General features: G+C 35.3%; 2 protein-coding genes across 2 annotated transcripts; one reads left to right on the top strand and one right to left on the bottom strand.

The window, feature by feature from the left end:
- Positions 1-4,352: 4,352 nt before the first annotated feature.
- Positions 4,353-7,270, bottom strand: LOC112747149 (transcription factor MYB35-like). The gene is made up of 3 exons (XM_025795154.2): positions 7,138-7,270; positions 6,378-6,507; positions 4,353-5,148 (listed from the first exon to the last, which is right to left on the bottom strand). Exons 1-3 carry the CDS (start codon positions 7,268-7,270, stop codon positions 4,353-4,355), a joined length of 1,059 nt encoding a protein of 352 aa, XP_025650939.1.
- A 4,510-nt stretch (positions 7,271-11,780) lies between these two features.
- Positions 11,781-12,251, top strand: LOC140179314 (uncharacterized). The gene has a single exon (XM_072218038.1). It carries the CDS (start codon positions 11,781-11,783, stop codon positions 12,249-12,251), a length of 471 nt encoding a protein of 156 aa, XP_072074139.1.
- The last annotated feature ends 2,610 nt before the right edge of the window (positions 12,252-14,861 follow it).

Raw genomic sequence — 14,861 nt, 5'->3', positions numbered from 1 at the left:
CGCATGAGGTTAGGTGTTTTTCAATTATTCACCAAGAAATTTTTTTTTTTCTAGAATTTGCCTCGCATACAATCTGAGTAGCTTGCTAATCTCTTACTAAAATTAAATCACACCATATAACTTGTAATTCTATTCAAAGAAGACTGCTATCAGAAATTTTCTCAAAATTTCCGCGAAGCCAATTTTTAAGATAGCCTTAGATGAACCAAGTAAAATAATTATTCATTATTTTTAATATTAAAATCAAATTAACTATTGAATTTAATTAATTTTATAAAATTTTCATTATAATAAATACTATGTGTTTTTTCAAAATATTTAATTTTTTTTATATTTTTATATATTATGCGTGTAGGACACGGGTACATATAGTTTTATTATTCAAATAACAAGAATTTTAATTGAGTAGTTTTCAATTTTTTTAATTGATGCACATATGCATGGTTCCAATTTTTAAAATTTTTCACCAAATTAACGAATTTTCATTAAATTTTAATTTATTGTACGTTGTTATTTTATCTTAAGAAATATTGTGATATTAATACATATATTACTTCCAATAAATTCATGTAGTAAATATAAAATATTGAGGTAATATACAAAATTGTTCATATGATTTATTTTTTTTAAATTATTGTTCATAATTTTTTTATTTAAACTCTTGTGTTGTAATCCCACAATTCAACACTCCAGTTTGTTTTGTTTATCCCATTCTTTTGTTCAAGGCTTACCTTTATATATAGATTTAGTTTGATAAAATTTTTATTTTTAAAATTTTTTTATTAATGTTGACGTCTAAAATAACTTTTTGAAAATTGTTTGCGTTTGTGCTTGATAAATCAAACTAAAATCACTTTTAATAAACATAAGTTGTAATAATAAGGAGTAAGTATTGTTTTGGTCTCTAACGTTTAGGGTTCGAATTGAAAACGTTCCTAACGTAATTTTTTATTTAGAATCGTCTTTAACATTTTTTTTCGTATTAAAATCGTCCTTTTAACTTTTTACGGACAAACATAGGTGGCAACACTACCTAAACCCGCAGGTACCTACCCCACCCCTACCCGTTCGGGGCGGGTAATTATCCGCCCCCGCACCGGGCGGGTTTTAACGGGGTGGTTTCTTGGGCGGGGCGGGGCGAGGTCGGGTTTAGGTTAAATCCGCCCCTACCCGCCCCGGTATATATATATATATATATATATATATATATATATATATTTTAATATATAATATATGTAACATATATAAAATAATTAGTAAAATGATTAATAATATTCTATCATATTTAAATTTTTACTTTAATTTATGTTATGTATGTAAATGGTGGTTATATAATTTTTAAAATTTAATTTTATTTGTTGGATTTAATAATTATAGAGGCGGGTAGGGGCGGGGCGGGTACCCACAGAGGTGGGTTAGGGTTTAACATTTTACTACCCGCAAGTAGGGGCGGGACGGGTTTGATGCGGGTTTTTGTTGGGCGGGGCAGGGTCGGGGTCGGGTAGAGCAAAAACCCGCCCCGTTGCCACCCCTAAAATACCCTCCACCACCACCAGCACCATCACCTTTACCACCACCACCACTTCCCTTACTGTCATCAAATACTAATAATCAGATTCAAAAACACCAATAATAACACATTATTCAAATTCAGAAATAACATCAAATTCAACAACAAAATCAACACACAACAACAATGAAATCAAAAAATAATAAATCAAAAAATAAGAAATCAAAATCAAAATTAGAAGCAAAAATAGAAACAGAAGCAGACACAGAAGCAGAAAAAGCAAACGCAAAAGCAGAAGTAGAAGCAAAAGCTCAAGTAGAAGCAGAAAGCAGAGGCCGAAGCAGAAGGCAGAAGCTGAAGCAAGAAACAGAAGCAGAAACAAGAAGCAGAAGCAAAAGCAGGAACAGGAAGGTGCAACAGCAGCGAGGCGGCTAGGCGGCGAGGTGCAGATGCAGCGGCGAGGCGGCAAGGTCAGCGGCGGCAGTGGCTCGCGTCTCCTCTCTCCCTCGCAATTTCCGACGGCGACGGTGGCTCTTCGCAGGCGCCATCCCCCGTCCCCCGTCCCCCTTCCCCCTCTCCCTTTCCCCTTTTCCTGCCCCTCTCATCTTTTTCCCTTTCCTTTCTCCCCTCCTCCCGCGTTCTTTTTCCTTTTTTATTTTAAATTTTTTTATTAGAATAAGGGTAATTTAGTTATAAAATTTAAAATTTTATTAAAAAAGACGATTTAATACGGAAAAAAACGTTAAGGATGATTCTAAATAAAAAATTACGTTGGGAACGATTTCGATTTTGACCCTAAACGTTAGGGACCAAAACAATACTTATCCCTAATAATTATGTTTGATAAAATAATTTTTAAAATTTAATAAAAATAATAGATATGAATATAAAAATAAAGTTAGATATTTAATTATTTATTAATATATAAAATTATGTTAAATTTTTTAATTTTGATAAATACAAGGTGAATGATCATTCTTCTTTTTCCTTTGGATCCTTTGCTTTATTGTTTTAAGGTACATACATCTTAACCAAAGAGAGGAATAGTTCGTTTAATGTTGCACTCTTGTGCTAATATAATTATATAAAGAAATCCATGCCATATACTAATATATTTATATCAAAAAAGGATGTATATTGTTGCTCTCTTGACTTTTGCTTGGATTCATTTTGTTGTCTCTTTTTCGATGCTATTATCAATTTATTAGTACAAAGAAAGCAATTCATGTTAATGAGTTTCCAACCTTAGGGCAGGGGAATACTAAAAATCGTGGGAAGTGACTGAGGATGAGAAACTTACTATTGGTGGCTTGGATGTGGTGGTTTTTGTTAGGATATTTGAGTTTAGATTTAAAATAGTATTGACATCTGGTATGGCTTTACGAGTAAGTAGTATTGACATCTGGTAATGGCTTTACGAGCATGACCTAAGAGCGCGCACTTCTATACTGTTCATTCAAGCTTCTTAAAAATCTTAACTGTGCTTGTTTTTAATACTCTCTAACCACTCTAAACCTGCATGAACAAGGATCCTTTTGCAACTCTTAAGCTTTGTAAAAAACTCTAACAAATAAATCTCCTTACTTGGATACAAGCAATTCTTCCTCCAACTTAGCTATCCTAAACAAATCACCTTGGTAGAACCTGTGTCTAAGATTCCTCCAAAGAGCTGAGGCAACATTGCACCACCTAACACTATGCAAAATTTCAGAACACAATGAAGCATGAAATCAAGAAAGTGTTGCATCAGGGTTCAAACATTTCATCACCTGTATCAGGTTTGTTCGCAAATTCATCAATAAAAATTGTCTTGTTCTTCAATTTAACAAATAACCATGCAAATCTTGCCCATGTGTGAGTTCTAAGTGGAAAAGGTGTTAAAGATATACTGGGATTTTCGCTTGGACGTAGGGACTGGTGGGATCTTGGAGCGGACTAACCTTCGATATTAAGGCTTGAGCTTGAATGTTCATCAACTAACTCATCAAACACACTACTTCTAAGACGATATGATTTTGTGAATTCGTTAGAGAAGCTAGATTTTTCATATTTACATTTGAAGGTATCTTCATTAATGGATACTTCTTTAAACTCGTCAAACTCACGACTCAACCTTGCGATTGATGAATGACTACACAAGGTCTTAATAATCGCTCTTTCTCTTCTCTATGCTCACCGCACCATGACAAATTCTTCTTAACTGGTACAGAATTCGGAGCTCGAGCAAAGAAGCAGCAAGTGAAGTTAGAGAATGAGAAATTAGCTTTGATTGAGGCCAGACATGTTGTAGAGTGTTGTTTATATACAAGCTAAATCTTAATCTTACATCTAAGTATAGTTTACAAACTCCAACTAACCATGGTAATTAATTTACTCTAGCTAACAAATTGAAAGTAGGGGAACTCTTTGACACCTATAGAAATTGTGTCTAATTTGCCTAAATTCTAGGCGTGAAATTTAAGCACCATAAAAGATATCTTAAGAGCAGCTAACAATTAACTAGCTGAGAATCAGTTATTAACCAACAATGGTTGAGAAAGAAGACTAGGGTAGAGCAATCCTACTACTTGCAAGCGAGAGGACCATTACAGCTTGTTCCTTATCATATGAAAGATGAATTGGAGATCCCCTTTAGTCACCCTATCATGAAGGAGAGGGGTTCGAAGTATCTTCCCATATTTATTATAAATTTCCTATTTCCTAGTATGGTGAACATTGTTAGAGAAGAAAATTCTGAATTTCACACATATCAAGTTAATAATATGCAATTGGTCAGCTGATGCTTTGGCAAATAAAAGACCGTTATCCGCAAATTTTTGTTACGAAGAAATTAAATATAAGCTTAGTAGTGGGATGGTTCCTCCATTAGGTGAGGAAAGTTCAGAAACATCTCATTTTCTTGATCAAGCATGGCTTCTACAAACGAAGTTTCATAGGAAGATGATGACGACGATGATGACGAGAGCTGAAAGTCATTGCTTATTGCTTCTTTGTTGTTCCAACTTTGTCGGGACACATTCTCAATTCGGCATACAAGTAACTCCTTTGACAAGAAACCAGCCTTCACCATTTCTTGATCATTGTTATCGGCAGTTGGCACAAAGGCGTCTTCTAGAAGGAAGTCATTCCAACGGAAATGTGATGCCACCGGCGAGGCGTCTTGGTCTGGAGTGGAACAACTTGAAGAAGACGAACAAGTAATGGTCTCATTCTCAGTCTCTATGCAACAATCTGTTGAACCTATCACCGTTGGCATCATTGTAAGATCCGTTAAGGAGTTAAATGAAAGATTAGTCTTATCAGTAATTGGTTCCATTTGCAGGGTTTGTTGTTGGCTATTATTATTATTGGTGATTCTAGAAATAACCCCCTGTGGCTTCAGGGTTTGGTATGGCTCTGCATTTAAGAGAATTGAACTTCTTTTTAAGTCTTTGTTGTTGATAAAGCTAGTTTGGTTAGTTGGTTTTTGGCTATGAGAACCCTCAATGTTTCCATAATCAGCAATTAGCTTTGAGAAGGGCTTATGAGTAACAGGGTCTATTCCCATTTGAGAGAGCTTCTTTTTCAACTTTGTGTTCCAGTAGTTCTTCACATCATTGTCTGTTCTCCCAGGGAGTTGCTGGGCTATTATGAACCACCTGTGATACATTAACAAGACACGTAGACAACTACATTAATAATTATACAAAACTAAGGTGTAGTTTTATATCTTTATACTAGGAGGGAAATATGTGTAATAATACGGTGATTGCTCCAGTGCAGTGTAGAAACATAAAATGAGAGAAAAATTAATTAATGTGGGTTTTCATTATATTTATCTTGTATGTATATGGGACTAACATGTTTTTTAGTGTTCTTCAATGGAATGCTACCGCTCCTCTCCCAAGTCCCAAGATATAGACAATACTGCTGGTGATCAACACTATAAATGGGGCAAAATAAGCATTTGATGTAAATACTAGCCGCCGGTGTAAATACATGGAGGGATGTTGGCGTTTTCTTACAACTTAGTGCACCCAAACACCCAAAACTTGTTGGGTGGGCCAAATACAAAGACATGATCTATTTAACATTATGTATGACTATGACACAAAGTGGTAACATCTAGAACAATAAAATACCAATCAAGATTAACAAGAGGTTGGCTTAAGCTAGAAAGTTACTTGACAAAATATGGACACTTTTTTATTTATTGTGTTTCTGTGTCCAATATATTTTGGAACGACACACATCGACACTCGTCTGATAAGCGTGTTTTTTGTGTTCAATTGTATCTTAATAAAAAATAAATTTTTTTTGTCAAACATGTTTAAACACACCTAAATACTATCACATGTCAGCTTGTCCAGTCTTATTCTTAACATATATTTTTTAAATGAGTTTAAAAATAATATATATTATTAATTATTAAAACAAAATACATTTTAAACACTTTATATAATTAAAAAATATTAAAAATAATTAAAAAATTAATTCATATTTTAATATTATAAAATACTAAAATATCATTATAATTTATCTAAAAATACTTTATATTTTATATATATGCAGTATCCCAATATCTTATAAGAATTTTAAATTCGCATGTCTGTGTCTTGTATCGTGTCGTGTCCTATTTTTGTGTCAGTGTCCATGCATGGTACACGATAACAAAGTTTTAACCGAATAGAAATTAGATCTCAATGCTTTTCCTTTTTTTCATATATAGAAATCAGATCTCAATTCCTTTTCGTTTTTTTTATATATTCAACAAGATAACACGAAAAAAAGTATATATATATATATATATTATAAATGAGTTCACAAAATAATCAACTAGCTAAAGCAAGACTTATATATAGAAGAATGATTAACCAACAATATTCACCTGCTTCCTATGGCTGCGTGAAGCTTAATGATTAGATCTTCTTCCTGGGATGTAAACGTGTCTTGCTTAAGATCAGGTCTGAGATAATTAGTCCACCGGAACCTGCAACTCTTTCCACACCTCTTGAGCCCTGCGTCAATAATGGCCTCAAATGCAACACATATAATTAAGAAGATTTCAAATCTCAGCAATATATATATTCTACAAAAACGTTTGCATATTAGAAAAGTGATTTTGCAACCATAATCAATTAAAAACAAGGGTATTATTATAATCAATTTGACATTACAGTTAACTGTGAAGTTTTGTTCTATATAATTCATTTTAGACAATCCTACTGGAGTTCCAAAACACGCATCTGGTAAACTATCAATTAAGAATTATATGTTGTTCATTAGATAAGCATCCTTTCGCATCCAACAAAAAAAATGAAAAAAAAATGTTACTAGCCATTACAAGAAATCACTTGTTCATTGGAACTTATTACCAAGAACAAGAATAATCCTAATTGACTCATTAAAATTTGCAGAAAAGGTTCTCTTCTAACCATAATTTTTTTGCATTTCCAAAATTCGAATTAGGAAAATGATGACAACTTATTACCATGATAAACCAAATCCTACACTGCTATGTTTTTACTTACTATTAGTCTATTAAACAGTCAATAGTTGACAAATAGTGAATTCAACATTACTAGTGAAGGCCAGGTAGAAATAATAAAATTAATTCCATTAACTTGAATTCTTAAAACAATGCTAACCCGCTTTTTTTGGGACAGAAGTCCAGTTACTAGGTCCATGCTTTGACACAAATGCAACTATCTTTGCATCTTCTTCTGGACTCCAAACACCCCTTTTGACACTAATTTTGTCATAGCACTGAGACCTCACCATTTTTTTTATTTCCCTATTAATCCAAAGTCATATGGGATTCAAAGCAACGCCTAAGACTTGCATATGAAAGGAAAAAAAGAAAAGAAAAGAAAATAGGAAGTGTAAGATAAGCACATAAACAAGTAAACAACAAGTGTGCTAATTATTATGTGGCTTCAAGTAATAACTTTGTTCTTCAAGACACTCTTTGCAATGAAAGATAGTATAGGACGAGATGGGTTTAAAAGTATAATTACAAGTAATTAGGTAAGCAAAAAAAGCATGAGAGAATTGTTATGAATTAAACTTAATTTGCATGATGATTGGTATCAAAGATAACATCACTCTTAACCCAGTAATACTAATCACATGCTTGGCTCTAGTAGCATTTTGATGAGAATAGGTTTGAAACCGGTGAATTATTTGGTTAAACGTAGATTAAATTTAAGTGAATTAAATTATGACTAGAACAAATTGATTGGTTCATAAATTACTAAATTTGGTTTATGATATTTCCTCACAAGTTTGATGATTGTATTTTTTTAAACTAACTATTCAACTAATTAAGTTGATAATATTAAAGACTCTTTTAAATGGGTTCTCTTAAAATAGAAAGCGTTAATCCGGCCTGATATATAATATAACAAAATTTTATATAAAAATTTAATTATTGTTTATTCGTTAAGGAGGAATATTTATTTTATTATAAAAATGAATATTTATTTTTATTTTTTATTTATAAAAACCAGCATTATAAATAAATATTCGTTAAGGATGGATTTTTTTTTTATTTATAATGCTGGTTTAAAATAAGCTCTAATGTAACTCATCAAAATGTTTGATTCGTCCAAATGTATGTGTTGTATGAAAATATGCCTCAAATTGATTGGAACTATATATATATATATATATATATAGAAATTGCTATTCGAAATGATTATTCAAAGACCATTACAACTACAAAAACACTGTAAAGAGGAAGAGAGTTCAACAATGAGATTGGCTCATTTTTTCGGTTATGAAAACCACAAATGTGTTGTTATTGGTTATAGATTTTTGGGGTGTTAGACTAATGTGTGGGGTAATTTTTTTTGAGCTGCAGTGTGAAGAACTCGGATCATGCGAATTGTGTGTATGGAAAAGGTGATGATTAAGTCGGAGAGTCCGAGTTGTAAATAGAGAATTTTTGAATTTTCGACAAAGCAAATCGAACCGTTCGTATTCTATGTATAGTTAATTTTTTTTAGAAATTCGTGTTGTTGGAACAAATCGGACCGTCTGACAAGGTCCTTCCCACTTGTACTGTCCGATTTCTCTTTTGCTGACACTACATGCATGTAAAGCACACTTGAACTCTATAACGGGGTCCTACCCTATTCTCACCTCCATAATAAAATTAAAAAGTGTGAGATTTCATGCACGAATTTGTTCACTGCAGTGATAATGTCTTGTGAATTAGGCAATGTACCCTAAAACCTTCACTTATTCCTAGTTGCCATGCATATAGTTATTGTTGATTTATTTAATTAGAATTTCTTTCCAATTGTGTGCTTATTTTTTAGGTTTAATTATTCTGTTAGCTCCTATAGTTTTGTGAAATTTTTAATTAGATCTTTATACTTTTTTTTTTAATTGGGTCCTTGCACCAAATTATTTTTTTCAATTAAGTCCCTCTTAGTAGTAATTGGCTTAATTTTATAGAGACTCAACTAAAAAAAAAAAAAGAATTGGTACAGGGACCTAAATAAAAGAAAAAAAAAGTGTAGAGACCCAATTAAAAAAAATTTAATGCAAGGACTCAATTAAAAGAAAAAAAGTATAAGGACCTAATTGAAAATTTTGCGAAACTATAGAAACCAATAGAGTAATTAAACCTATCTTTTATCACGTACATTCGTACACCATCCTAGCTTCCACCATCCAACGCTTTGTGGCATAGCTATCAGAATTAAGCCAGACCAACCAATTCAATCGAAACACTAGTAAAATCTAATAGTCTGTCCAATTCAATTTGAACTATAAATTATATTGAAATTGCAATTAACTCGGTTAATGGTAGTTAAATTTATTAAAAATCAACTAACTCACATCAAACTATAGATAGTGTGGTCTATTCCGAACAAAGTCCGGACGCACGAGCGTTGGAAACGGAATCCTAGTAAGGCTGCACACTGATACGTTTGCATCGATGTCTTTATTGTTTTTTCTTCATAATTTTTGCTTAATTTGCTAAGAATTTCTGTTAAATTAGTAATAATTTTATGATTAATTGAGCATTACTTTAAATTAGTTGAATTCATTTATTACAGGAGAATTTGAAAGGAAATTGACAAGAAACAAAGAGAAAACAAAAGATAAGAGCCATCAAATACAATAAGTACAAGCAGTGGCGGAGCTTAGTTCAGACAAAGGGGGGCCATGGCCCCCCAAACTTTTTTATAAAAAACGTAGTAGTACTTTTTCAAAAGATAAAAAATAATTCAATTGACTTAAATACTTTACTATAGACCAAAAAACTAGGGTTTAGTGGGAGTACGTACTCCGTACTCTGTACAATTTTGAAAATTGAAGATGAGCGGTGGAGTGAGCGGGGAAGAGACTTTGAGGGTGAAACACGGTGAGGCAGCCGGTAATATCGGCGGAAGAGATAAGGGGGAGAGCGGGGGAGGGATTGCATCAGGGGAAAAGGAGGATCATATTTTGGGAGGGGTTTCTAAGCCTTTGAAGGTTTCTTTCAGGGACAAAGTTGTGGGTTCCAAGATTGCTAAAGCTTTTTCACTTGTTGAAACTTTATCGAGAGATAACATTGCGGTAGTTTCTGGGAAGCAAGGAGATCTCTTGCCACCGAGTGTCACGTTTACCCAAGAAGCTAAGAATTGCTTGGCAGAACCTTATAAGGATGCTATAGTGATTAAGGTGCTAGGTAAACATTATAGCTACACTGCATTGTCTCATAAACTCCGAACGGTATGGAGGATTAAGGGAGGTTTTGATTTATTGGACGTGGGATTTGACTACTTTCTTGTGAAGTTTGATGTAGCTGAGGAGCGAGAAAAGGTTCTCTTAGGAGGTCCGTGGATGATCGAGGGAAATTATGTGGCTGTGAAGCCTTGGGATCAAGAGTTTAGATCAAGTGAAAACTGTTTTGGAGCAACTTTAGTGTGGATTAGAATTTCCGGATTACCAATTTGGTGCTACCAAGAAGATGCAATGCTCCGTGTTGCGGCTGCAGTTGGCATTCCCGTTAAGGTTGATTTGGCAACAAAATTAGCTGAAAGAGGACGATATGCTCGAGCCTGTGTTCAGATAGATTTAGGATTGCCAGTGACTAAGAAGATTCTTGTTGAAGGTGTTGAATATGAGGTTGAATATGAAAGTCTTCACCTTATTTGTGGCTCCTGTCTCAAGTTTGGTCATGATATGAAGGTGTGCAAGACTGACAGCAATGCAGGAGGAGGAACTAATACCAAGGTGATCAGCGATGTAGCAAAGCAGCCAGAAAGCTCAAATTCAAAAAATCCAGTACATGTAGAAAAGGCAAGTTTTCATTTTGGCAAGAATCTTGGAGATGAGACTGTAAATGTTACTGTCCCGGATTTGGTGGAGAGTGATTTGCATGCTGTTCATGTAGACCATGCACAACATGAGGATTTGGAAGGTTGGACTCAAGTGATTAGGAAAGGAAAGTATAAAATGGGTCAAAAGCCTTCTCTTAGCACCCATCAGGTCCAACCAAAAGTAAAGAAGACTCCTAACAAGGCTACCAATACTTGGACAAGGCCTAATCACCAACGTACAACACATGCAACTGGATCCAAAGTAAAATTAAGCAGGGGCATCAATATTGGAAAACCGGTTAGTGTGGCTTCTTCGGGGACCCGGCACAATGTTCATCATCAGCAGCAAGGTGAGACAACAAATGGCACTGTGCGAAAGCGTCCTCGCCCAAACTCTTTGCAGAATTCACCAGTAGATAAGGATGGAGCATCGACGGCGGGTATGGTACAAGTTTCGACGGAGAAAATTGGGCTGCAACTTGAGAGTCCATTAAAGGCAGGATCGTCGAAGACAGGGACATCATGTTGAGTCTCGGGTTTGTTATTGGAGCTCCCTTTTTGCTGTTTTTATGGATAGTTTCAATATCATAGCCTGGAATGTGAGGGGTGCGTCTAACAAGATGGCCTGTGTGCATTGCAAAAATTTGGTGAGAATATATAAACCATCTTTCTTCTTTCTCTTTGAGACTCATACCATGTTTAATAATTTGAAGAATTTTTGGGATAAGTTGGGTTTTCATTGTGTTGGTATTGAGGAAGCAGTAGGACACAAGGGTGGCATTTGGTTTCTATCTTCTATTGCTAATGCTTCTTGTGTGGTTATTGATCAAATTGACCAATGTATCACAGTAAAAGTGAGTGTGAGTAACTTAGTTTGGCTTTGTAGTGCAGTATATGGGAGTCCTTAATTCGAAAAAAGATGTATACTTTGGGATCATTTGCGTTCTATTAATTCAGGCCATAATAGACCATGGATGGCCGTTGGTGATTTTAATGAGATTGTGGCACCAGATGAGAGTACAGGTGCTTATTTTTCTTCTCACAGAGCTAGTCTATTAACTACTACTCTAGATGACTGTGAGCTCTTTGATCTTAAAGTGACTGGTAGGAGATATACTTGGTATAGAGCAGTTCAGGCTGGCAGGGACTTGGCTAAAAGGTTGGATAGAGCTATAGTTAATGAGGCATGGATGACAATGTTTCCTGAGGGTTATTCTGAAATTCTTAGCAGGCTTCATTCTGATCATTGTCCTATTTTAGTTCGTTGTCATGGTAGCCCCAGAGTGAAAGGCTCACGTCCTTTTAGGTTCCAAGCTGCGTGGGCAACACATCCTTCTTATAAACATGTTATTAGTAAGGCTTGGAATCAAGAGTTTGGAAGTGTTACCGAAAGGCTTAAGATGGTTCAACAGGCTTCTTTGGACTTCAACTCAAAGATTTTTTGAAATATTTTTGTGCGAAAAAATAAGCTGGAATATCAGATTGATCAGATTCAACGGCGTTTGGAGGTTACCGATGTGTTATCTCTGAGAATTAAAGAAGCTGAACTGAGGGAAGATTACAATAGGCTTTTGTTGCAAGAGGAACTTTTTTGGTACCAGAAATCTAGAGAGCAGTGGGTCAAGTTTGGGGATAGAAACACTAAATTCTTTCATCTTCAGACTTTGGTACGTAGAAACCATAATAGAGTACATGGATTATATGTTAGAGATGGGTCTTGGTCTACTGATCCAGATATTCTCCAGGAAGAAGCTCTCTCTTTTTACAAGAATCTCTTTGGTACCACGGAAGAGGTTGAGGTTGATTGTTTAGGGGATGTTCCGATGCCCACTCTAAGTACTGAGGCTTGTGCTAGGTTAATTGACCCTGTCTCTTTTGCGGAAGTCAAGTCAGCAGTATTCAGTATGAGCCCTTTTAAGGCTCCTGGTCCAGATGGCTTTCAAGCTTATTTTTTTAAAGAATATTGGGAGATAGTAGGCACTGAGATTTGGAATATTGTCCGGAGCGCTTTTTTGGGAGAGTTCTTAAATCCTAGCATCATGGAAACTCTGATTGTGCTTATTCCTAAAATTGATAACCCTACCTTTATGAAGGATTTCAGGCCTATTAACTTGTGTAATGTTGTTTATAAAATTATCACAAAAGTATTGACTAACCGACTTCGGCCTTTTCTTCCAGATATTGTTAGTCCTTTACAAGGAGGTTTTATTCCGGGTCGTGGTGCTCCTGATAATATTATTGTGGCCCAAGAAATTCTGAATTTCATGAAGCATACAAAATCCAAGAAAGGTACTCTTGCTTTTAAAATTGATCTTGAAAAAGCTTATGATAGGGTGGATTGGAGGTTTTTGGAGAGTACTCTCATTGCTTTTGGTTTTCCTATCATCACTGTTAATTTGATTATGACTTGTGTCCGTGCATCATCTCTTTCTATTATGTGGAATGGGAATAGATTGGATAGTTTTGCTCCTAGAAGGGGGCTTAGACAGGGCGATCCAATGTCTCCTTACTTATTTGTGCTTTGTATGGAAAGACTTGCTTGCTATATATCTCATAAGGTGGTCGAGGGTGTGTGGAAACCAGTTTCTGTCACTAGGGGTGGCCCAAAATTTTCTCATTTGATGTTTGCAGATGATCTCTTACTCTTCTGTCAGGCTACAAAGAGTCAGGTCCAAATGGTCATGCATTCTCTTAACATTTTTTGCAAGGCATCTGGCATGAAAGTGAATCTTGAAAAGTCTAAAGCTTTTTGTTCTAAAAATGTGACTGCTCGTAGAAGAGATATTTTTACTAGTGTTTCTTCAATACGTTTTGCTTTGGACTTAGGAAGATATCTTGGAGTTAACCTTAATCATTCCCGTACCAGTAGGGCTTCTTTTCATTCGGTGATTGAAAAGGTGAGGGGAAGATTAGCTAATTGGAAAGGAAGGCTTCTAAATAAAGCAGGGAGACTTTGCCTGATCAATTCTGTTGCAGCATCCATTCCTGTCTATCATATGTAGGTATCTTTTTTTCCAAATTGGGTTTGCGATAAATTATCTTCTATGATGAGACAGTTCCTTTGGAAGGGTCAAGTTGATGGTAAAGGTCTTTCTCTTGTTAATTGGAGGACCGTGATCACTCCAAAAAAATTTGGTGGCCTGGGTGTTAGAGATCCTGCGTGTGTTAATATATCTTTACTTGGTAAATTGGTGTGGCAACTTTTTCATTGTCAGGACAAGCCTTGGGTTGCTCTATTGAGGGCGAAGTATATGAGGAATGAGGGAGTTTTAGATGGCCCTGTCCCTTGCAATGCTTCTCATGTTTGGAAGAGTATCTCAAAGGCTTTTGGTGCTCTTAAGGATGCCTTCTCTTGGTGCGTTGGGTCACTTGATCAATCTTTTTGGTTTGACAATTGGAGTATTGAGGGTCCAATTGCTCAAGATGTCCCTTTTGTACATATATCTGACTCTGATTTAACTATTAGAGACGTTTGGAAAGATGGTCAATGGAATCTCCATGATATTTTCTCTATCATTCCAGAAGATGTCAAACAGCGTTTGAATGCTTATAATCCAGATTTGAATGCTGGAGAGAGTTCGGGTTGGTCGTGGGGTGTGGCATCTTCTAGACTTTACTCAGCTAGGAGTGGGTATAGTTGGCTAGCCAAAAGAAAGTTTGACTGGAATGAGCATGATAATTGGTTGTGGATATGGCGACTGCATATTCCTGAGAAGTACAAGTTCTTGATTTGGCTTAGTCTTCATAATGCTATTCCTACGGCAGAGTTTCGTTTGGGTCGTGGTTTAGCTTTATCTAGCACCTGTCATCGATGTCAGAATGGTTCTGAATCAATTCTTCATTGTCTTCGGGAGTGCCCTAGTGCCAAGGAGGTCTGGAACCTTTTAGGCCTGTATTCAGATAACTCGAATTTACATGATTGGCTCTATAGAGGTGCAAGGAGTGAAAATATTTTTCTTTTCTTTTCGACCATCTGGTGGATTTGGAGAAGCAGGAACCATGACTTATTTAATATAGATGATTCATGGAGTGCTAGTAAAGTGGTGAGTTTGATT

The sequence above is a fragment of the Arachis hypogaea genome, chromosome 15, assembly GCF_003086295.3.
Source record: "Arachis hypogaea cultivar Tifrunner chromosome 15, arahy.Tifrunner.gnm2.J5K5, whole genome shotgun sequence".
Classification (NCBI taxonomy): domain Eukaryota; kingdom Viridiplantae; phylum Streptophyta; class Magnoliopsida; order Fabales; family Fabaceae; genus Arachis; species Arachis hypogaea.
This window is presented reverse-complemented; position numbering and strand designations above follow the sequence as displayed.

Coding starts and splice junctions, on each gene's coding strand:
- LOC112747149 (XM_025795154.2), bottom strand. CDS start 7,270: ATGGTGAGGTCTCAGTGCTATGACAAAATTAGTGTCAAAAGGGGTGTT. Junction 6,508..7,137: donor TTCTGTCCCAAAAAAAGCGG/GTTAGCATTGTT, acceptor TTATTGACGCAG/GGCTCAAGAGGTGTGGAAAG. Junction 5,149..6,377: donor CACGCAGCCATAGGAAGCAG/GTGAATATTGTT, acceptor AATGTATCACAG/GTGGTTCATAATAGCCCAGC.
- LOC140179314 (XM_072218038.1), top strand. CDS start 11,781: ATGGCCGTTGGTGATTTTAATGAGATTGTGGCACCAGATGAGAGTACA.